General features: G+C 39.6%; 1 protein-coding gene across 5 annotated transcripts in view; it reads right to left on the bottom strand.

Annotated features, from left to right (window-relative positions):
• The window catches only part of GPBP1 (GC-rich promoter binding protein 1), a 191,222-nt gene extending 167,977 nt beyond the window's left edge, over positions 1 to 23,245 (bottom strand). Inside the window, exons 1-6 of one of the 5 annotated variants that reach the window (XR_013925039.1) lie at positions 22,090 to 22,698; positions 21,232 to 21,299; positions 7,077 to 7,196; positions 3,540 to 3,663; positions 2,824 to 3,047; positions 2,103 to 2,169 (exon numbers count right to left, since the gene is read on the bottom strand). Coding sequence is in view for 2 of the 5 variants with exons in the window: in XM_080372959.1 (XP_080229085.1) it covers positions 2,103 to 2,169; positions 2,824 to 3,047; positions 3,540 to 3,663; positions 7,077 to 7,139 (478 nt within the window). In the remaining 3 variants the exon portion in view is untranslated. Of the gene's footprint in view, positions 1 to 898; positions 1,072 to 2,102; positions 2,170 to 2,823; positions 3,048 to 3,539; positions 3,664 to 7,076; positions 7,197 to 14,705; positions 16,350 to 21,231; positions 21,300 to 22,089 lie in introns of those variants that run through there. The other 4 variants (XM_080372959.1, XM_080372960.1, XM_080372961.1 and 1 more) reach the window with 4 other exon arrangements.
• Positions 23,246 to 24,133: the final 888 nt, after the last annotated feature.

Here is a 24,133-nt window from a genome sequence, read left to right as displayed (position 1 = left end):
TCTTTCAAGAAGCCACCTACAGAGCTGTTGTTTGCAAATCTAAAATCCAAATATTGTTAGCTGCTGATAGTTACATAATCTTCAAAAGAGATTATGCTTTTCATATTTCCCTTTAAGGTTACTAAAATAATTTATTATATATTTATTAACAGCTCAGTTTAGAGCCAAATGCTCCACACTGAGGCTTTACAAACATGAGACAACAGATGTGCACCACTCTAGACCACAGCAATGACCAGTTTATCTCCATGCCTCAGATGGGCATAACAGAACAACTGAAGCTTACAACATGCCCATGTTGAAGAGGGCACTAATTAAGGGACATATAATCAGCTGTCCTACTGAGTCACTGACATTTAACATTTTAAAGAACACCTATTAAAAAGTTCTAAAATTTTCAAAAAGTAAAACAAATACTTTCATTATTTTTTTGTACACACATTTCAATGTTGCATTAGCAGCCTTTTCCCAGATTATCTCCTCTCCCTCCAAGTAATTCTACTTTACAGGCAGTCACTATAGCCTACGTTTAAAAAAAACCTGTCTTAAAAGCATAAGTGACTTAAGCTTTGTTTAGCAGGTAAATGTTACAAAACCATTGTGGTAACTGCATATTTAACTCTCATTACACTTTATGAAAAGACTTTTCATAGTATTAACATGCTCCCATCATATATACACAAGGTAAAATGGAATCTAACAGAAGCACACATTTTTAACAGGCATTAGAAGGGGATGGTAGCATTCCTCCTGTCCTGAATATTGTTTCCTTTAAAAGGGAATAATAACTGCCTTAATTTCAGTTTTTCAATTACAAAATGAGGTTTCCAGAAGCAGAGCTGTAATAAAGTAAGATACCAAGCCGTAAACTGTAACAAGTCATTGCACTGTAACTTACAGGTTGGATTAGATGACCTTTAAAAGTCCCTTCCAAGCCATTCTATGATTTTAGGTAACTAACAGAACTGTTTCTTCCTTTGCTTGTGAAGAGTGATATCCAAAAAGCTTGGAAAGCTTACCCTCCTTCAGATCAAACTGAGCCACATCACGCAGCTGGCCACAGCCAGAGTGCTGCAAAAAAACACTCAAATTGCTATGTAATTTTTCCCAACTTGGTTAGGATAGAAATCAGTTATTGTTCTATTAAAAGATAACTACTTCCTGACTTTCACATGAAAGCTGCTAAACACACAAAACCAGAAAGCAGTCCAACTGTTTATGTTCTGGCAAAAGTTCTTAGCAATTAGGTATTTATATGGATAGGTTAACTGACATATAGAGCTAAGAGCACAAAACACACTGGGGAAGTATGAGAAAAAGAATCAGCAAATTACCATTTTAAATCTCAGTATTAGCATCAGTTTAAGTAGTAGCTTTTAAGTTTAAAGTTATTTCTTGATAAAGAGAAAGGTTCTTATTTTGAGTAAGTTTCTTATTTAAAACCTCTGCAGTCTAAAGCTGCCACTTTCTTCAGGGTAACCAACTGACTACATAAAGCCCACAGAATCATAAAGTGGTAGCCAAACTTAATCAAGCAGAGATGAGAAAACAATCCCAAACTACAGTTCAGTTCAAGGCCTACTCTCAGGATTGGATTTGTTACAAGTAATTTGTAAACACAGCCAACAGCTTAAGACACTTCCTTTCAGGAAGGGACCTTACATCTCTGCAAACTAACCTGCTCTTCCCAGCCCTCCTAGGTTTCTTTCCAAACTCTTCCAACAGCTCTAATCAGTCAGAAGCATTTTCTAATGAAGTCATCAGCTAGCAATCACATCACTAGTTTAGGTTACTCACCTTCATTGCATCTGAAGATAAATTCTCAGTATCTTTATAAAGGAGATGTATACTTGTTCTGGGAAAGAATCCTAGTTGTGGCTGCATCTACCGACCAACAGAATGATACTCAAATAGAAGTGTTACCTCTCTAACAGAAAAGATATTTATATTGTAGTAATACTGAAGTTTCCTCAATTTCAATCTATGCCTTTATAATTTAAATCTATACCTTTCTAATTCTAAAAAAAATAATCTGTATTTCAAATAAACCAGCTTCAGATCTCTGCTATACTTTTACATTTAAAAACATCAAAAATACTCACCCCACACACCTGCAGCTAAAGACTTATTCTGGTTTGGTTCCCTCTCATATTCAGGGTTCAAAGATGGCTGAAAGAAAGTTTTATAATTTTTTTTTAAAGTCTTGAATTCTGGGGCCAATGAAATAAAGAATCACAATAATATTGGCAGTATGACCTCTGCTGTCAAAGATTTTTAAATGGAGACAGACTGGACACTTCCCCCTGTAACTCAAATAGGTCAATGCTCACTTATTTTTTTTCTCCAACAAAACACATCAGGTATCAATCAATCCCATTACACAAACTGTCCAGAGAAAACAAAGAACACTGATGTATGGTTCTTCAAAGAGGAAGCTCATCCTTCCTCATACATCCTACAATTCTAGGTTGAAGCATGGGATCTCAAATGGGTCACTAATGGAAAGATCACTTTGACAGTACTTCAGATTTCCAGTAAGGTAACTGTAGAATTTACTACATACACATACCCCAGTAAGCTGGAACCAGGCTGTAGTTATACTTAAACACTTAAGTGACAATAATAAATATGTAATGATAAAAACCGGATATAAAAGGAGAAACAATTAGTGGACAAATGACTAACACCCTCTCATCTATGGGAAGGGTGATTGCTTATATGATAATCTGCAACCGCTGAAATCTCATGAAGTAGCTTGTAATGGACAAAATGGCACTTGCAGAAACAATGAAACCTTGTTTATTATAATTACAATTAACTTACAAAATCCTCAGCCTCAAATTGTTTGGGTACTACTTTGTCTTCCTTTTTCCCAGTTTCAGTATCAGGTACATTGTCTTCATGCCATCCTTGGCCTTTTCCACAGTGGAAAGTCCTGGTACAAGCACGGGAACCTCCACCATGGTGTCCTCCACGATGGTTTGTATTTTCTGAACCATTTCTGCCTTGTACACGCCAACCATTCCTCTCTCTTCTCCCAAAATGCCCTTAGATTTTTAAATTTTAAAGAAATGTAACAACAAACAATTTTAAAATAATATTCTACTTTTGCAAAATTGTTAGAGAAGTTAAGCCAGGAGCTCTATACTCTGGCATGTGATAGAATAGTAAATTAAGTTTTCATTCACTTAAGCAGCAGGGAAGAATCTTACAAAACAATGCGAGAGCAAGAGAACAGTAGTCCAACATGAGGACAAGTCAATCTCCTATTCTGTCTGCTCATGTAGATGTTGGGTGCTAGAATATTCACTCAACACTCTTATTCTTCTTAAGAGAAAGTAAGACATCAGGAACCACACTACTTTAACCAACTTTGTACTCACACCCTGTCCCATATCTGTCTTTCCACCACCTCTATTTTACTACAGAATAAGAATGTAGCATAGGAGTTACCACCTTCAGACTTTTTTTCCTAGATCGAGTGCTACAAAGTAATGATGTGAACTTATTCTAAATGTTCCATGAAAGCTAAATTTTACCTCCATTAGACCGTCCAATGTTAGGATCAAACCCATCCGAAGAGTTGTGTCTTCTGCAATTTGCTTCATAACGATTCTCTGTCCATGAAAAATTTTCATAATGTTTCTCAAGGTTCAGTGATGACTGTAAAGGAGCACAAGTGGTAGACCTGAGATAACTGATTAATAACAGAACTGAATTATCAGAACTGTAACATGCATATTATTCATGGTATATACAATCCATTTTTAATAAGACTTGGAATGACAAATGCAGCAGTCCTCAACTACGCGTATGTTCAGAGCTATGTCACCATCTCCCATGCTAGCAAAGTGGAAGCTGTACCTGCTGCTCCGGGACACGGAAACAGGGCTGAGGACCATGTTTGTTACACAAGGTAAAAAGCCCAAGTGTCTATATTTTGTTTTGGCAGCTGAACAGAGCACAGGTGACCTGTGTTGCAGCAGAGGAAAAATAAAAAAGGTCAGAAAGGACAGGAGATCAGTCTGGAAGGCAGAAAAGAAGCCCGGGATCTTAATTTGTGTGGTCAGAAACTACACATGCACATTCCACATCAAGCAAGAAGTCACTTCCAGAGGCAGCTGTACCCAAAAAAGGCCCAATGTATTAGTCTTGTCATAACCTAATAAGGCAAATGCAACTAGTTATGAAATACAAATAAAGCCTAGAGTAAAAAGTGTATATACTCAAATATACTTCAAATTACCAGCTTATAAACAGGCACTGTAGAAATTTTAAAGAAATAAATCTTTAATATATCAGTAGAAAGTACTTTATAAACTAAAAACTTATACTTAGAATAGCACTCAAATCAAAATACATGCTGACTAAAACTCATAATTAAACCAAAAAGAATCACGTCTTACAGTAGCTGTCTTCCCTATCATCTGTACCTGGCTCTACTATTTTAACACTATAACATTTCTTTTGCTGTTACCTCTTAAAAATTCAAAAATAAATTCTTTCTGCAAAAGCAGGGCTTAGCCTTACTGTTGTTCACACCACACATGTCCCAGTGAGTGACAGCAGAAGGCTGTGTCACCCAGCACCTCCCTGCCACACAACCACCCTTTGATGCAAACAAAGCCCCCTTCCCTCCCAGCACACTTACTGTGCACATGTATGTCCACTGTACTGCACATGTACAAGAGATCCAGCATGTCCCGGGGTCAAAAGAGCTACAAATGCGTAAGTGCACAGCAGTGTGGACATGTACTGTATCAGCAAACTGAGCTTAATAATTCTAGGGAGTATCAACTTTACTGCTCCCAAGTATCAGCTTTGCTGCCTGAAGCTCACTCCTCTCCAGACTGACTAACATTCAGGAAAAGAAGTACATCAGTAATGTTGTATGTCTGAAAATGGAAGCCCCAAGTTTACTTCAACAGTTATTAGTCATCAACATCTAATCAAGCTGTATTAAAGTACTTCACTGATCAAAGAGAGTAGAAAAAAAAAAATCATAGTCAGGTTTAACTACTTTGGAAAACATGTTGAAGAAAACTATTTCCTTCTTCTCACCTCCCCTACCCCAGTAAGAGAAAAATCACAAACAAAAAAACATTATACCCAGGTTCTATTGACAATGCCCCAGCAGAGCTCAAGGCCCTGTTCAAAATTAACTGCTCAAAAATCAAACTCAAGTAAGCAACAGATATGTTTAAAATACAAAGCGTGTATTTCCAAACTGTACAGATGTTAAAGGAAAAATTCACACAGACGTGGGGTACCACTAGGCTTGCTTTAATCACAACTCGCAGTTGGGCCACCACCTCAGTAAGTGGCAGAGAACAAAGGGATCAGCACAGCTTATATACACTTATCAAATGTCAGAAGTTTTTAGAAGTTTCATTCAGTTTTGTCAGTTCTGCGAATCCATCACCTGACTCTGTCCCAGTGGATTCATCTATGTGGTTCCAGTCTCTGCCTCAGTTCCAAGCTCCTCCTCAGATCATGATCTTCTGTCTGCTGCTTTAACTTACACAATCCTTCAAGTACGCTTAATCTTCGAACAAGAATTCCTAGTCACATATACTGATTTTTTCTAGAAACACCTGCATTTGAGAGCACCCGTGTATACAATTGATCATCTATTGTTTCTCTATTCTCCTACTAATTAACTTGACTGAGTTTTAAACCAGCCTTGGATTAGGGCTATACAAGGGACAAGGCCTGGTTCCGCCATTTAGCGGCTTCAGCACTTTAAATCTCTTAATTCAAAATACATTTTCTTTAACAACAGAAGTCAAATGAAAAAGGACTGCCCTCTCAATTTAAGACCTGGGAAGTTAGTTACTTCCTTGACAAACTCTGAGAGAGAGAGAAAAAATAGAAAACCACAAGAAACTATCAAAAGATCTATGTAGCTCAAAAATTGAATACTGAGATCCGTTATGTTAAGTAAAAAAATAAATCCTTATAAACACATTCTGAATAAACTGCCACAAATTTCAGAAAGCTCCACATCTGTTGATCATGGATGATATTTTAGAAGATAGTTTCATGTGTTCGTTTAGATGTAACAACCTTCTCCTTCTAATACTGCCTTTAGAGTTTAACTTCTATTTTTGTATGAACTTTGAAGAATAATCTTATTTTCGCCAAGTATAACTGACAGCATTTTATATATTGTGCTTCAGTTGTACACAACACCATGAACCTGAAGTCTCTAGACTGTGTCCAAAGATCATGCAGTTTGCATTTTCCCCATGTGTTGGAGGTATCAATCAAGTCTCTTGTGGCAGAGATGACAGTAAACTTTGTAATCAACACAAAATCTATTGGTGATTTCTGGAAGCTGAGAAGTTATCTGACTAGATTCAGCCAGCTAAAAGAGAAAGCAAGCAACACAGATTTTTGACACATAAAACTTACTGCCTAATGTGAAGCAAATCTAAGAATGCAAAAAGTGAGTTTACCAGTCTGTCTGCAATCTCCCTGTACACATTTTACAGCAATCCTTTCTGAAAAGTTTTGCCCATACTCCAAGATGGCTTCAGTATTCACACCTTCCCATTTCAGTCTGCCCAACTGCAATACAGCACTGACATAGTAGTTCCAAACCTGTACAAAACTGACTGAGCAATGGATACCCAGCTATTTAGGTGGACTTTGCTGTTTAGGTGACAGGGAGATGACATAAAAGCTTATACTTAAGAGGAAATGATCAGCAATAGGTGAGATGGATTTCAGTCAAACTGTAATCTGTATCAACCACATTAAGAAAATTCAATCACAATCCCAGCTTCCTTAATTCATTTTATAGTCATAATGAAGGTAAACTTAATCCAGCAACAGCTCTGATAATACGGCCAGACACATGCTTCTTTTCCATGAACTCAGCTGCTCAAGGAAAAAGCTCCACTGGAGGTATGAGCTTAACAACCACAGTACAACTACTTAAATCACCACAACAAGACTTGCTAGACATCATCTGTTATCACCCTATTCATGAAGATATTTGCATTCTTACTATGAGATCATGACATTTAGACTTCTCTAATAGTGAGAGCGCCTGTTGAAAACAAAGAACACACCTTTGTTGATGATGGTGGAGTAGGAAAATTAAGCCAGGCTGGAGCAAAGTCATGCTGCGCCATTTAGGTCCAGTCTCTCCGAATCAATGAAACAAGGCTTCAGCACCTCATGGCCAGTGCCTGTAATTGGAAAAACAAGAAAAAGGTACTTCTCAGATACTTATATTTCAAGAGGCCTACACTCATGGTGTTTTGATCATTATTTCCCTTCCGGTTTCTGGTATTATTTTCTCACGCAGATCTGGTTTAGAATACAATTGTCCACACCTCATTTACAGCATCACATTTGTGATTTTATTAGTGAAATGTCACACTACGCAATACCTGCAGTATGTTTGAGAAGACACAACTGTAACATTGCTTCCTTTATTTCCTCTTACAAATGGGGTGAAGCATGTGCAAGGTCTGATCCAGAAAGCTGTAGCAAAATTTGCTTGTTGAAATACTTTCTAGTACTATATAGAATGGATTTCAGGGGCTATTTCATTAGCTTCCTAGAAGCAGCCTTTTTTATTATTTTATTTATTATTTTAATTAATCCCTGAAACTTAAGTCTCAGAGGCCATATTAAGGTTCCCTATGAAAAAAAACCTAGATGCTCAGGGCCACCACAAATTCCATGTTGTCTCCAGACTTAATGGAAACAGAGCCTACATGTCCAGAAACAGTGTCAAAATCCAGTAACATTCTCTCATTTGAAAATGGGCAAAAGAAAGTAATGGCTTAAGAATAAAACCCAAGAATACTTTTTCCTACCCCACGCTCTCCCCACAGGTAGAAAAATATCTCTCAATGAGCAACAGAATGCAAGATAATGTGAACTGTATTACCTGAAGCTAAACTATAGCACAGAAAGGAAAGAAATGGATGAAACAGTGCCTGAATTATATGGGTGTCTGAATCATGCTCTGCAGCTAGACACTGTAACATTGTCAATGATTCAAAAATATTTTAAGTATTATGTGCACACTATTAGAAATTCAGCTAGTGAAAACATAATAAACACCCACATGCATTTCATAGGGAAACCCAAATAAACACGTATTCCACACCGCTGCACAATGGAGTGCAGATCACTTATGCAATGAGCATAGAATTAGTTCACTTTAAGGCTGCTGTAATATGAGTATTATCATGAGCTGTGGAATCTGAACCTGGTAACTGATTAATTACTGTTGTATTCTGGCCTGAACCAGACAATTGCAGAATTCCAGGGACAGACAAGAATGTTCCAGCATCTAAAAGGAAGTCTTAATGGATCTGTAAGCATTAAAATGCCCTTAGTTAAGCTGCTGGTTCTCTTTTATGCTGCAAGCTCATACTTAGGTTTTTAGGTACCTCTGATACCAGAGATAAACTGTAAGGTAAGATGCACAAAATCTATTATCATTAAATAGAGTCAAGTTTTTAAAGCTTTGTCTCACCCAAATAACTTGTATAAATTACTCTGTTGAAGCGATCCAAAACTCTTTTCTAAATTAACCTATAAAAAATTTCCAAAGAAATTTTCTAAATAATCCAATTATGTCAAACTAGTAAAACACAAATGAAGGAAGTTCTAGAGTCACAGAACCATCACATAAATGGCTTCTCCTTCTATCAGGAACCAGGTTAGCTTTACTGCTTAATCATGTTCAGCAATGATAGAGAAACAGAAGAGAATGTATGTTTACAGATGAACCAATACAAGAGATGTTAAATTAAGAAACAGCAAACTAAATGTTAAGCAAACTGCAGCAAGAAAAAAAACTTTTCTCCTTCCTTCAGATACAATTCTCAATACCAAGCAGGAGAATCAAGACAGGTATCAATACTGGAAGATTAGCACAACAGCAACAACAAAATCTTCAGACCAAGGCACTTACAGTCTGGAAAACAAAGGGAGAGGTTTACAGCTAGTAAGAACGTAACAAAGGACCCAAGAAGTATTACCAAGTTACTGGTGAATCAGCTATTAGGTACAGGACAACAAAGGCATTGACAATGTGATGTTTTAAAAAATTCTTACTGTTTTTAGAAAACTAGTCAGGCTTCCTAACACTACTCTTTAACCAACTGCCATGAAAGAGCTTATTATTAACTAACATCCTACCTTCTACTTTTTGCACATAAATCAAGGGCTTAAGCAAGATTTGGTGATCAAGTATCCAAGCACTGGAAATGCGTTTTTTACAGAGCTTTGTCCACAACTTGCTGATAATGGGTGTGTATTTCTTCCAGCAAAACTTATTCTAGAACCATATAAAAGTCTTCCTCATCTTCTCAATTCCTCAACTAAAAGCTCTAGAAAGGCTTTTTGCTCTGTCAGATGAGCCATTCCCTTTCCTACAAAGCAGTACAGTGAAGTGACAGAGGCCTGGGCCAAAACTACACAATATTCAGAGCGCAAAGTCAGCAGCGGAATATCTGTAGATTTCAATACGCCCATAAAAGGAAAACCCTTATAGGCCTAATTCTTCCAGCCAGTTTTGATAAAAGAACAACAGTAACAGAGATGCACTAGTTGCAGCCAGGATAGAGTAAATTTTTTCTCCCCAGCAGCTGGTACAGCGCTGTGTTCTGGATTTAGTGAGAACAATGTCGATAGCACACTGATGTGCAGTGGTTACCCTAACTCAAGGACTTTTCAAATTTCCCATGTACTGCCAGTGCACAGGAAGCTGGGAGGGAGCAGAGCCAGGACAGCTGACCTGAACTGGCCAAAGGGACATTCCATACCACAGAACGTCACGCTCAGTATATGAACAGTGGTGGGGGAGCTGGCAGGAGGGGCCGATCGCTGCTCGGGGGGGGCTGGCTGGGCATCGGTCAGTGGGTACCCAGCAATTGTACTGTGCATCACTTGTTTTTCTGGAGTTTTATTCTTCTCTTCTTTGTTACCTCCCTTTTCATTACAATTAGTAGCAGCAGTAGATTTTACTTAAGAACAGTTCAATAACTGAAATAATCTCAACCAATGGGTTTTACCCGTTTCCAGTTCTCCTCCCCATCCTACCAGGGGGAGGGGGGTAAGTGAGCACGCAGCTGAATGGTACTTAGCTGCTGGCTGGGGTTAAACCATGACATAAGCCAAAGAGGTAACACTGATCAGCAACCTGATTTAGAAGAATACCTCTGCCTTTCAGAAATACAGTATTTTAATAGAATGAAAGTCAGTTGTATGTGCTGATACAAGCACGCACATGAAACAGCTTTAATTATACTAGGAGACACGAAGAATCCGTTCATCTGTTAGCAAGCCTTCTCTTATGTACACACCACACAACGGATCAACTGCTGTTCATTAATACCGAGAAAAGCGCTGCTGTACTCCCAGAGTTAGTATGGCTACCAGAGGTAAGCTTACTGAGGTAAACACCACAGATCCAAACACTATTCCACCACTTTCAGAAGCTTTCTTCATAACAAAAGAATAGGCCCAAAACTTATCACTGAATGTTTTAGGTCACCATTTCCCAGCAGCGCAAACTCAAAATGTATCTGCCATTCTTTAACCAGTGCCATAAAAGCTAACTCAGCTCAGGCGGTCTACTACTGAAGCAGAGCTGAACAATTCTAGACAGGTGAGAAAAAGACACTGAAATACTGCTATCCTATACTATTAACAAAAAAATAATTTAAATTTCTTTAATCAGACTGGTCAAAACACTCAGTCTCCTCTAAGGAACTGCCTCTGGTATCTGACTCAAGCATTTTGGGGTGACATCAGAAAAGAAAGTTTTCCATAGCCCATAAATTTAGACAAAATTTTTGGTTTGTGGTGTTGAGGATAGTAGAATAATTTAGAGCAAAGAAAAAATGTTGTTATTAAATGTTACTTCTTGTGGGGGATCTGAGAGAAGTCTGTAAAGCATTTTGTTTCAGGTAACACGCAACAATTATTCCAATATTCAATAAGATAAAATTTAATTCTGTAGTTTTGTGAAGTATGGTCTTCAATAATAAGGCAGTGGCTACCAAGGAATAATGAACAGCTCATACCAAATGATGTACAATGAAGAGATTTGTCATAAATGTAACTCAGTCATCCACTCTGAGCCACGTCAGCAGTTGAAATGCACCAAGTATGCTTAACCAACATCCGAAAAAGTTGGCCAGGGTTTTTTTTATGGTTGACTCAATAAGGTCCTTCTGTGACAGAATTTTTTTCACCAGTTTTAAAGCAGCTGGAAACAGTACTTTTTAAACAAATTTGTATCATCTGAAGAGCATTTTGGAAAACTTAATATATTGCCTCTGGTTTAGAAAAATAAGGAACATGCCGGGAAAAGGGAAGCAAAAAGCCACTCTATGAATCAGGCATCAAGACTTCTGTGAAAAGGCTAAGGAACAACATCTAGACTCAATTCCCAGAACTCTGCAAAAAACAACAACATAAAAACTGAACTAAAACAACTATCATTAGTTTAGCTTGTGCTTACCAAATTAAATTATGAAATTAAATATTAAATAGTACAGTTTTCCCTGCACTACCAAGTTTTTCTTTTTTAAATCACCACAGAAAAAACCCCATGTAAAATCATACTTAGAATAACAACACAAAGTTAAAATTTTACTTGATGCAATAATGAACTACTTCAGTGATCAAAGAGAAGAAAATTCTAGTAATACTACTGTGTTTGCTTTGCCTCACAAAATAAGGCCCAAAGATGTATTTAAACATGGGTTATAAACATCTGAAGGAGTAAATTCCACCAAGGAAAGAGATGTCTTAATCCAAAACATCGTAAGAATCACAAGAAGATACCAACCATTGCAGATTTAGGCTAGATACACAGTCCTGAAGACAAGAACAAGATTCCAAAACAACCTTAAGACTTAAAACATTTGAGCCTGCCAATTCCTCTTATGTTTCAAAGTCAGAAACTAGTAATTGTAACTAGAGTTGAATGGAGAATATTTATAAACATTTAAAGCTGAGCAATGCATGTACACAAAGAAACATTGTAACTTGAGAATACTGTTTCCCCAGCAAATTTCCCCCTCTCCCCTACTACTTGAAATCAATATAGTATTTAAAAACAAAAGCATGATTTTGATTGTTTTAATTTAAGCATGAAGACCACCACCGCAATCAAAGTATAAATCAATATTTTTTTCCTGCAGTAACACAGTTAGAATTCAATATGGTACAAAGGCAGAAAATACCCAGTATTCATGAACTTTCAGATTAAATTACATTACAGATTACTGTAGCAAAGTGCTTTTTCAAGTTTCATCTTATGCTACAATTTTCACCTTATCTGCAACCTTGAATACACTATTACTGGGGCAAAATATGGAACAGCCAAAATGACTAACATTGAAGTTTTGCTTGCAAAGCTTGTTTGTAAAAACCTCTGTGCTATTGACACATAAAACAGGGGCATAAAATACATAGATCAAGGAGATCTGGTTGAACAAACTATCCAAAATAAGTTTACAGAATACATCTCATGTTTAACAAACAGTTTCTCACATTTTAATTAAATTTGGGTAATTTCTTGCAGTAAAAATAATTCTAAAAAAAAAATACTTTTCCCTTCCCTACGTTCACCAGAAGGGGCAAGGGGGATGATGATGCTTTCTCATTCTTATACCATTTGTCCTAAATTCCTGAACTGGGGATTCCCATCAGCACAAGTACATCAGTTATGGATTTAACCCTCCTTCACTCCTGAATTATTTCACCCAACAGGCCGACTGGAAATACATGGCAGTAGTTTCTAACCACTACTGAAGCACGAGCACATTACAGGCTAAGCATAGTGCAGAACCCTGGCAAGCATCTGTTAGCCCAGCTTATATGTCTGTGTAGCACACTAAAAAAATGGGAATACAGTGTAGTCACATACCAGACTCATTACAGACAAAGTAACTGTAGAGTCACTACAGAATCGGGTGCATTTATCAATTCACTTAGCTGCAGCACTAAACCAGCAAGCAGTTGTGCTGCCAAAAGTTACAGAGCAAAAGGATAAGGCAAGAAGACAGACCTAGACTCTTTCCCCCTCCCCGCATGCCTGGCATCTATAAAATACAGGAAACAGTTAAGACCTGACAAAGCTTTACAGTTTAAAAAAAAAAAAAAAACTAAAAAAAACTAAAAAAAAAAACCACAAATGTCCAGCTCAAACACTGGGACACTTTAGGATCTAACCTGACCTCCTTCATACACCAGAAATTCATACGCCTCCTACACTGCTCCTGCTAACATAGTGGAACAACAGTAATTTTCTTTACAAATGTCTTCATCCTGGCCTTAAAAATATCAAGAAAACAAAAGCTACTGAGGTCTCAAATAAACTGGTTACACAAAAAAAATAATTTAATTGATCACTCCTGCTTCCTTACGAAAGTGATCCTTTATCCCAGAATTTCTTCTAGCTTCACTTCCATTCATCAGATCTTTCCAGCATTCAAAACCGCTCCCCCCCCCCCCCCCCCCCATTTTCTCTATTTACACTAAGTAACTACAGCAATTTCTACTACAACACTAAGAATAGCCATACAGCACCTCTGGAAGCGCATAATGCTCTTCAGGAGTTGGAAAAAGTGACACCCATGAGAATTCATCTCAAGGGAATCTCTGCACTGGCTGCGTAAGTGGATATGAGAGCCTGCAGATAGGGGGCAGAAGAAATTATCTTCTGTGATATCGCAAGGGCAGACAGCAGAGCAAGCAGATGTAATCAAAGCATTCCCAGTTCTAGTTCCATGTTTTGTTCTCTATAAACCAGTCAAATAAGTAAAAAAATGAGCCTGATTATTAAAGTGCAGAATCCCGAAAGGACGATGGCATATAAAGTAATATGCATTTGCACTTAACTGCAATGATTTTTTGAGACCATCTTCATTATTTGGTTTAAGTAGCTGTAACTAGAGGAAATGCATTTAGTATCACATTTTTATTACACTTAACCATAAACACTATAACAATTTTGCAGCTCGTAAGAATCAAGTTTAAAAACAGGTAACTACCTCCTGTTTTCCCAGGTCCACACGAATTTTACATTATAGCAGGAATGCCTCAACAACACAATTCTTCAAGGTATCACAGACAAGGTCATGGAACTTTAAGCATCACCTTGTAACAAAGCATTGCTACTTGGTAACATCCTTCTGAGGGGATACTGGCTGTTTGTCCTCCCACCAAAAGCATTAATGAAGATGGTCTCCCTCATCATTTCTACCTTCACACAATTTTACATGAGAAAAATTAGTTTGATGTTCTATTAACTTTAAATCTGGAATGCACTTTCTTAAAAAATAAAATATAACATCCAGAGTGTGTTCTGAAAGACTGAGGACCAATTCGTTCTTCCTTAGAAGATCAAAACCAGTATCAGCCTCTATCCATAGGAAAGATGCTCCAGTCCCTTAAGCATCTTTGCTGAACTCACTCCACTAAGTTCCTATTTTTCTTGCCGCAGGCAGCCTGTAACAGGACACAGCACTCCACATGTGGCCTCACCAGGGCTGAATAGAAAAGAAAGATGAGCTCCCCTCAACCTGCTAGCAACACTCTTCCTGACATAGCTCAGGGAGACGTTGGCCTTATTTGTTATGAGGATGTATTGCTGGCTCATAGTTGGCTTGTGGTCCAACAGGACCCCTAGGCCCTTCTCTAGCTGCTTACCAGCTGCTTACCAGCTAGTCAGCCCACAGCACGTACTGGCATACGCAGCTACTCCTCCTCAGAGGCAGGACTTCACACTTTCACGCTGCTGAACTTCATGACGATCCTCTGTCCAGTTCTCCAGCCTGTCGTGGTACCTCTGAGTTGCAGCACAAACATCTAGTGTATCAGCCACTCCTTCCCCTTTTGTATCATCCACAAACTTGCTGAGGGTGAACTCTGTCCCATTGTCCAGGTGTTTAATGGAGATGTTAAATAGTATGGGCTCCAGTGCTGAACCCTAGTGTACAACAGTAACTGCTTCCTGCAAATGGCCTTTGTGTCACTGATCACAACCCTGATAAGCTGGGCCTGGCTATTCAGCTGATGTTTGATACACCTTATCATTCGCTTCACACATTTTGTCAGCTTCTCTACGAGGATGTCACAGAAGACAATGTCAAAAGCCTTACTGAAGCCAAGATGAACATCGTCCATGACACTCTATTCATCTACCAAGCTAGTCACTTCATTGTAGAGGGCTATTAGCTTGGTTAAGCATGACTTTCCCTTCATAAAGCTATTCTGACTGTTCCCACTCACCTTCCCGTCCTTCATTTACCTGGAAACCATTCCCAGGATGAGTTGCTGTAGCATCTTCCCATGGACTGAAGTGAGGCTGAGCAGCCTGTAGTTCCCTGGATCTTCCTTACCCTTCCTGATGATAGCATTGACGCTTGCCCTCTTCTAGTACTCAAGAACCCAATAGCTGTAAGATTTCTCAAAGATAATAAGGAACGGCCTTGCAATGACACCAGCTGGCTCCCTCTGCACTCATGGGAGCATCCTGTAAAGCCCCACAGATTTACATTTATCTTACTTAAGTGTTTCCCAGCCTGATCCTTTCTCCACCCACAGTGGAGAAAAAAGGCACAGCAGAATTTTAAGATGACAAGGACATGAGATCAGAGACCGTTCCCCACCCAGTTTTACGGGCGTGTTGTTTAACTTGTCTAACCAGTATTTAGCTGGCAGAGGAAAGAAGTCCCACTGGTACTGAAGAGATGTAACTTCAGGGAGGTCTCAATTGTACAAAACAAAAGTACTTCCCTAGTCCAGAAAGTTGTCTCCAATATTTAAGAACAGGTTTCATTACTGTTAGCAAGATACATTTGGCAACACCATTTGTCTGAACTACCAGAATAAATTAAAACAGCTTTGCTTTTTGATGTCCTAGCATTAAGAAACAGATAAAAATGGTGACATCACTATAATAAGGAAAAGGCTGGTTAGTATAAAAGTAAAATAGCCAAGCCACCTTCAATCTAAAACTTTAATTTACTAGAAGACTGTATGCTTTTGGCTATCTTATGGATTTAGCATACTAATAAATACACCCAATTTAAATGGAGCTGACCAAAATTATATAGGGGAAAAGAAAAATTTAAAATAATGCTAAAAAACTAAGAAAAAAAAAAAAACTCGGACAGCTAAACCCATCTCATCAGAAGCTAGAGACAAGGAAAAATAGTTCTGCATTTTCAGCATCTATACTTCTCATGCTCTGTGGGCAATCTGTATTATTTTACAGGAAGCAGTTTCTGTGACAACAGGTATTTCAGAGACCACTAGAAGACAAAATAAAAGGCAATATAAGCTCAAAGAGCTAGAAATACTGGAGGCTTGCGAGTGGAATAGCAAAGTTCTTAACATGGGGCGGGTGGCACGGGGGGAAGGAAGCTTCAAGCCATGAATTTCCGAAGTTAGAAGGGAGGTATGAATTCAAATGCTCCCTTAAGACGAGTTTAGAAATTCAGGCTACTGATTTGCATACACACCCATGAACAGAATAAATGTTAAAAGTGCATGGATATACATACATTCACAGTTCTCAGGAACGTCTAAAATTATATGTACGCATATCTAAGTGGCACATACCTATGATCTGTTACCTAATGTCTCACAATTACTACAGAAGTACAGCACACCTTGAACTACATGTGAGAACCTTAACTCCACACCTCAGCTAGAACTGTTTTGACAACCCACCCTCACTTTGTCCATCTAATTTTCAGTATAATATTTATAAACAGGGTGAGAGAACGTTTTAAGTTATCAGAATTAAAATATACACTAGTGTTGTTATCACAGTAGAAAAAATAAAAGACTATGTATTATTCAGTGTCTCAGGTTTGCTGCTGCTTTGCTTCCTTGGTAATGAGCTACAGTCAAGTCTACCAAATCTTTTTTAAGTCAGGAAGATAAACGAAGCATATATATGAATTTCAGAGGGGTCCAATAAGCAAATCTGTATGACTATCACAGAAAAGAGTGACTAACAAGAAGGGAAAGGAGGCACACAATTTTCTAGGAGGGAATTAAAACTGAATGTTTAGTTTCAGAGATATCCCAAATGCCAACTGTACTGCATTTCATGAGGACAAGAAGAAAAAGCTATTTACCAAGGTCAGGGGTTTCACTTCCTGAAGAAGCAGCAGGAGGAGGCAAAGTTCTCCCTAAAACAGAACAACTCTGGAATAACTGAACTACAGAACAAATTGACCCATCCATTTTCCCATCTTGGACCAACCTCAAGTATTTGTTTTGCCTATTTAGCATCAGCCAGACAAAAGCCTACAAAGTTTTCCTTTGAATTAGGAAAAAAACCTATATGCACAGGTTGTAGCCATCAGACTGAACAGTCTCTCTTCTTTGTAAACTGACACAATCACGATTTTTATCAAACTAAGCAAGCCTTTAAAATAACCCACTCCTTTATAAGTTTTTCCTTCTGTCACAAAACATATTTTCTTTGAAAAAAAAAATAATCTTGTGGTAACAGATTCTTCCCTGCTATGTCTTGACTACAGTAGTGCTAATTTGAAGTTGCTATGTGTAACACTTGATTAAAACTATACATGTGAATTTTCATTCTCCTTTTAAAGACACAGATTTTTAGAGATCTTCCTTGCTCTGTGATTCATTTAGTTTGAACAAAGCAAAATAAGCTAATTTCCAATTTACGTTGCTATCCAAAATGTGCATATTAATAAAACAAAAATATTCGAACCCTAACACAGGCTTTACGGAGTTGCTGAAAATAGAAGCATTTCTGCTGACCACAAATTGCTGCAAAAGCATGACAACTATTTGAACTAAAGATCATTTATTTCCTTTCTTTCCTCTCCATCTAAATGCACAGCCACAACAACAGAATAAGCTTAAATATCTACAACCTTTTAACACTTTGAAGAGAAGTGTGCATGTTGACCCCCACCCCTGCCACACTTCAATGTAGAAGAAAGACTGTTTATGGACATTTAACTTACAACTAACAAGGTTAAGTTTCGGTATGGTAGTTCTCTGTAGGTTCTCTAAAATGTATTGTCAAAGACTCACAGCTCCAGCAAAAGGAAAGACAGCTGAAACTTTAAAGGTCTCCTTTGCACTGGTTCAGTAGATTAAACAAGTTCTGAACAATTCAGCTGAAGCCTCCTCTTTCCCAACCGTTCTACTGCAGAGTAAGTCAAGTCTCTGGTTTTAGTCTCCCTGTTCCCACCATCCCATATAGAACTGTTTTGATGAGTATTCTAGCACTGGACAATAAGGAAGAAGAATGGAAAATATCTATAGACTTTTTTAAACTAACCTTCTTGCTTCATCTTTTAAAAAGAAGTATGATAACTAAGGCTCCCTGCAGAACACTTGGGAAGCAGGGATGTCAGGTCCTCTACCAAATCTGAACACTTCTAAAAGTTTTACAACATACCTAGGTATGAAAAGTGTATGAAGTCGAACTGTAACAGTACATTTTTTAGCTAATTAAAAGCCAACACATTCTCTAAAACAGCCATAGCCCTGAAACCTAGCTTTACAGTGACTTAGCAAAAAAAAAAACAGAAAAAGGAAAACCCGCCTTCATTTCTGCTTAAGGAACCTGAGGCTCACGTGAAGATGAATCAACTGAAGAACACTTCGTTTTGCATAAGGATCTAGAACGTCGGCAAACTTCAGGGACACACTAGTGTTTTAAACATCCCAAACACTGCTCTTTAACAAAGGGTCCCTTTTTTCTATGTAGTTATGGTTCACAAGCAACAGGGTTTCCATCACTTCTGTGAATCAAATACTGCCACAACAATCTAAACATCTTTTAGGAAATGATTTAGAAACAGCCAAAGTTAATGAGAGCTTTGAATAACTTAATCATCACTTTTATGAAAATAAGACTTTCCATCTTGCACTGCATCAAAACATAAATGAAAAAAAACACTGTTCTGTAATACAGAGAAACTTCGTATTTGAAGCTAAACTACAATCAGGTTCCTTCTGCTTGAAACCCTACACACTTGCATTACCAATTACTGGAAAGGCAGACAAACACTAATCACTTGCCCTTTGCAAGGTTCAAAGTGCAAAAGCTAAAGTGTTAGTGCAATAACATCACCACCCCATTCAGCATACGTTATTTAACAAAATCACTAGGAATTCTGCACTTTGGAATCCTCACAAGGATCTGAAGAAGTAGTTGAAAGAGGTAGCAGATTTGACATATCCTGAGCACATAAAGCAGAAAAACCATTCGTGTTTTTCAGCTGTTTCTCTGACTGTGTTTACATTACCCAAAATACGAAAGGAAATGGTTGTGGAAGAGTTGATAGCACCACATAGTGCATTATCATCAGTTACTGCGTCATACCACTGCTCAAATATACACAATAATAAAAAGCAAAACAAAAAGCATACCAAGTCTGATTCAAGTTCATTTATAATAAGGTCTGCAAATGGTTCTCCTCGCAGGACAGAATTAATTCCTAGTGGTAAAAAATAAAGAAAAACAACTTCCCCAGAAGTTACTGATGAACTATCACTGTCACACTGTTTTAGCCACTCGTTTTAAACAGAAGAATCTCATTAGAACAGAAGAAGAAAAAAAACCATAAAGTACATTGATTTGTGAAGTACCTAACAAAGCTAAACAGCTACAAAATTTCCCTGTATCATTTTACAGATGTAATTCCGCTTAAGCTTTGCTGCAAGTTTAAACTCTGCTTACTCTTAAGGGCTTCCATCAACAGTTTTTTCACACAGCAGATCAGCCTACATTATTCATGAGAATTTCTCAAAACAAATGTACCCATTTTAGGATTCTACCAGAATAAACACATCAGTAAAAGAGCCAAGCTGCTGACAGTTATTCCAGTAGAAAAGCTATGCTTACATCCAGGCTTAAAGTGTAAGCTCTTGGGGGCAAGGACCTTATCTTCATAGTTGTCTGCAAACCACTTAACAGACTGTCAGCACTATACAAATGAAAACCTAAAGAAGGAATTAAAGTGGACCAGCATGCTTGGCATTTTCTCCTCCATGGGCCTCACCCAAGCATGGATTTTGCCTAGGTTACAAGGGCACAGCTGTGAAACACACCTAAATGATCCTTGTCAAATACACGTGCACACAAATAAGAAAAACTTCCCAAGAGCAAACCCCACCAGCCAACAGAGAGAGAAGACAAGAGTTATTTAATGAAGATACTCTTCAAAGCATCCAAAAGTGAAACAGTCCAGATAAAGATGTAATCCGAAATGCTAAGTGGTGGATACAGTTTCTTGATTTCAGTGAGAGCCTCTTATCATGAGGTCCAAGTATCTCACAGCACTGAAAGTTAATAGCTTGGCAAAAAGTGTCGCATCCTTTTTCTATGAAGTTAAGCAGCAAATACTTGCATTACTATTGTTTATGACCACAAAATAGACAAAAACCAAATGAAATGGCCACTCACACCTGAACTCTTCCCATTTACCAAACGCTTTCAAATGAAACACAGATTAATCCAACTAAAGAAATGAGGAAGATCATTCTTCTCTGTTGGTTTGGTTGCTTCACATGTGGCTCAGTTCATTCAATCCCCAAGACACACTGCGACTTGATGTAGGAGAGCCACAAGCCACAGCCACAAGAGATCACAGAAACAGCCTGCTACTCTTGCTCCACAGCTTCCATGTTTTTAAAACAACAAAATTGAAATGGAAGTTAAAATAACAAAACAGCAAGGCCATCCAGAGAAAGCAAAACACTGAAGTTAGATCAGCTTTTAGATGTTGGCAAGACAACACACAGAACTGAATTACTTCAGTAAGCCTGACAACTGAAAATAACTTTCTTAGACACAAGTCTTTCATTTATTGTCAAAATACCAAGCTACGGGGGGGGGGGGGGGGGGGCGGGGGGGGGGGGGGAAACCACAGTAGCAATTTTTATATAGTTTCACCTGGTTAACTTTACTTTTTCCACAAGGCTTTAAAATAGGCCACCTTCTGAAACATCTCTGCATTACCCTTAAGAGAAAACTTTTTTTTTTTTTTGTTAGATCACTACTACTAATACTTCAGTATTCCAGAAGCTTGGAAAATTTTTTTTAAAAGGTGGTGGCTAAGATAAATGTGTCACCTTTACCAGACACTCAGTTTAAAGTCTACCCAGTAATACTTTAATTATGTAAAGATATGAAAAAATCAAGGAGATGGCAGGGGGAATGAAAGTAAAATTACCACTGACTTTTGAATTAAGTTGTTCTGTCCGTCTTCATCTTCTTTGAGGCAGTGGCAATACAGCTAAATGCAAACCTACAAAAAAGTATTGCAAACATATGAATTTCAACATTTAAATTATATCTATCTTCAGAGATATTTAATCACTACAAGAGGAAGGGGACAGAAACACATCTAAAAATAACATGTAAAATCAGTTAGTTCACAACTGGGTTTTGGTTTGAATCCTTCCCAAAAGGTGGAAGATTTTTGTAATGTTATACTTGCAGTCCAGATTCACCCACTGCCATTACAGAACAGGAAATTACTCTGAATCCAACCTTACGATATTAACACACTGAAAAGCTAGTTTGCATGGGCAGTGAAGTAATTTTTGGTAAAAAATATCTGGCTTCCATAAGTAACAAGGAATAGTGGAAGGAAGTAAATAATAACAGTAATTATAATAACAACAACAACAACCCTACATTATTGGTACCTTCATGATGCAAAAGCATCATACAAATGGAAAGACTGAGACGTGCAAGCCATCCAGCAGACCTGCTCAAGTGTAATAGCTCACTGTTGAGATTACAATATTAACATGAAGCCTAAGTTACCTACGGATTCAGTCTAGATGTACCTATTTTTTAATCTCACAAAAAAAACCTCATACACTTCTCCTTGTACATGTATTCTTCAAATTCTTAAAGAATTATTCCATTAATTATTAAAAACAGCAAGTATAAATTAGATTCTGAAAGCCTATTTCAACATTCTCAAAAGAGCCAACAACCTGTAGGCAGTAAACATTACTTGATTAACCATTTTACTGATAAAATGTTTATGCAAGTGTAAATTGATTTATTAACACTACACCACCTACCTAATCCAAGAGGACTGCACAAGGTGTCAATACCATGTGACTTGTACTTTTCCAGTTTCTTGTCCTTGAGGGAGTATCCCGAGTTCTCGTTGATACTACATTCGTAGCTGTCTGACACAGACTTGGCCTCACAGAAATCAGCTACCCATCCTTGTCTACAGATTCCACAAGGCTATTTCCAAAATTTGAAAATTCTCTGTCTTAAAAAGCTTTTTTTTCCTCTGACAGCTTCTTCTCTTGGCTATTCCATGTATGTATCACTATAAGCAGCATCAGGTCCAGGAGATCCAGGTGAAATAAATACAGTTGTCACACCACAAACCATGAAGCCAAAAAAACAAATCTCACATCTGAACTGTGGAACACCCCCTTGCTTCAGCTAACAGAGGCATCCGTAAACAACAGCTATCTGGATACCTCCATGCTGCTTATTGGCAACAACATTTTTCAACAAAAATAGTAACTAAATGATATAAATTTAAAATGATATAAAACTAAATAAAATAAAAAATGATAAACGAACGTCTATTAGATTCTTCATTTAGAAATTAGGTCTCATTGCAAAATGGCAGAAAGCTATGTCAGAAAATCTAAAAAATAAGACAAGGGGGAAAATATCTGCCATGAAACTTTTCAGCGATGCCGACACTGTGACTCAGGCTGCATTTAACCTGGAGCCAGACAACAAAGCTGGCTATGCCTGCAATTCAGACGGAATGATTCCTAGAAGAAAAACAGTATCTAAAAGTGAGAAAGCACTTTATTTTGGCAGCTGAAGTAGTCAGGACTTGATAAATTTAGCACGTATCCATGCCATGTGGACAAAAGCGTCCAAGAGCGAGGAGCCTGGTACTGCTAGAAAGAAAAAACCCCGCACGACTTCAAACTTTCCATTCACTTCTCAGATGCCGACTGATTGTTTCAGAGTCTTTTCAGGCCGAAGCACTTGGGCAAACAACCCCAGAACGGCGTCGGGTGTGCCTCCCCTTCCACACGCAGCTGCTGCAGGTCGGTTTCCAGCTTTTTCCTTCCCTAGCAGCTGGAGCAGAAGGCTGCAAAGATCCAGGGCTCTCTCTGCAATCCAGACTGCCTACGGTGAAGAGAACCAGACAATCAGCTTCTCCCTCCCGAAACCCGCGCTGGCGATAGACAAACACAGAAACCTGGGTCTGAAGCAGCAGCCGCCACCAGGAGCCGCGGCCAAGCCCTGGCTCACACGGCGGGGAGCGCAGCGGCGTGTGCACCGGGCGGCTGCCGCCGGCGGGGCCGCTCTGCTGCCGCGCACCCCGCGGGGCGGGCAGGCGGGGACGGGCACGGGAAGCGGCATTTCTCGCTTTACAGGGAAAGGCGGGCAGTTCTGCAGCGCGCACCCCGGCGGGCGGCGCTGAGCGGGGCCGGGGACGCCGGGAGGAGGCGCGGAGCGAGCGCCGGGAAAGCCCCCCGCGCCCCCCGGGGAAGCCTTGGCTCCGGCCGCCTGCCGAGGGGCGGGCAGACCGGCGGCCGCCGCCGGCACCGGGAGGGGGGCTCCGCCAGGCCGCGCCAGGAGCGGACCCCCCTGCCCGGGGAGCTGCGCCGCCCCCGCCCGCCCTGCCGTGAGCCCGGGGGCGGCTCCCCCGCCCCTCCGAGGGCGGGCCCGGCCGCGCGGCAGCGGGAGCGGCTCGGCCCGGCGCCTTGCTCGCCAGCGCCCGCCCCGGCCCCGCCGCCCGCGCGTCCTGCCGCGGCGGCCCCGGACCGCCCCCGGCGGCGAGGTGGGAGGCGCCCCGGGACCAGCGGCGGCGGCCGCCCCCCCGCGAACCGTGGGAGCCACGGGCGCGAGAGGGCCGCACGCTCACAGGCAAACCCCCCTCCCCCCCCTCCCGCGCGCGCGCGCGCGCGCGCACACACACACACTTTCCCCAAACTCGCCTCGCTCTCAAAATGGCGCCACTCCGAGCCTCAACGGCCTGCGCGCGCAAGCCTCGCGAGAGGCGCCGCGCGACCCCGAAGGCGCCTGGGGCGGGGCATCCCTGCCGCCACCGACGGTGCGACCCCGCCCCCGCCGGCG

This window comes from Falco punctatus (genome assembly GCF_963210335.1).
Source record: "Falco punctatus genome assembly, chromosome: Z".
Lineage (NCBI taxonomy): Eukaryota > Metazoa > Chordata > Aves > Falconiformes > Falconidae > Falco > Falco punctatus.
The sequence above is the reverse complement of the archived record's forward strand: the minus strand, read 5'-3'. Positions and strand labels throughout refer to the sequence as shown.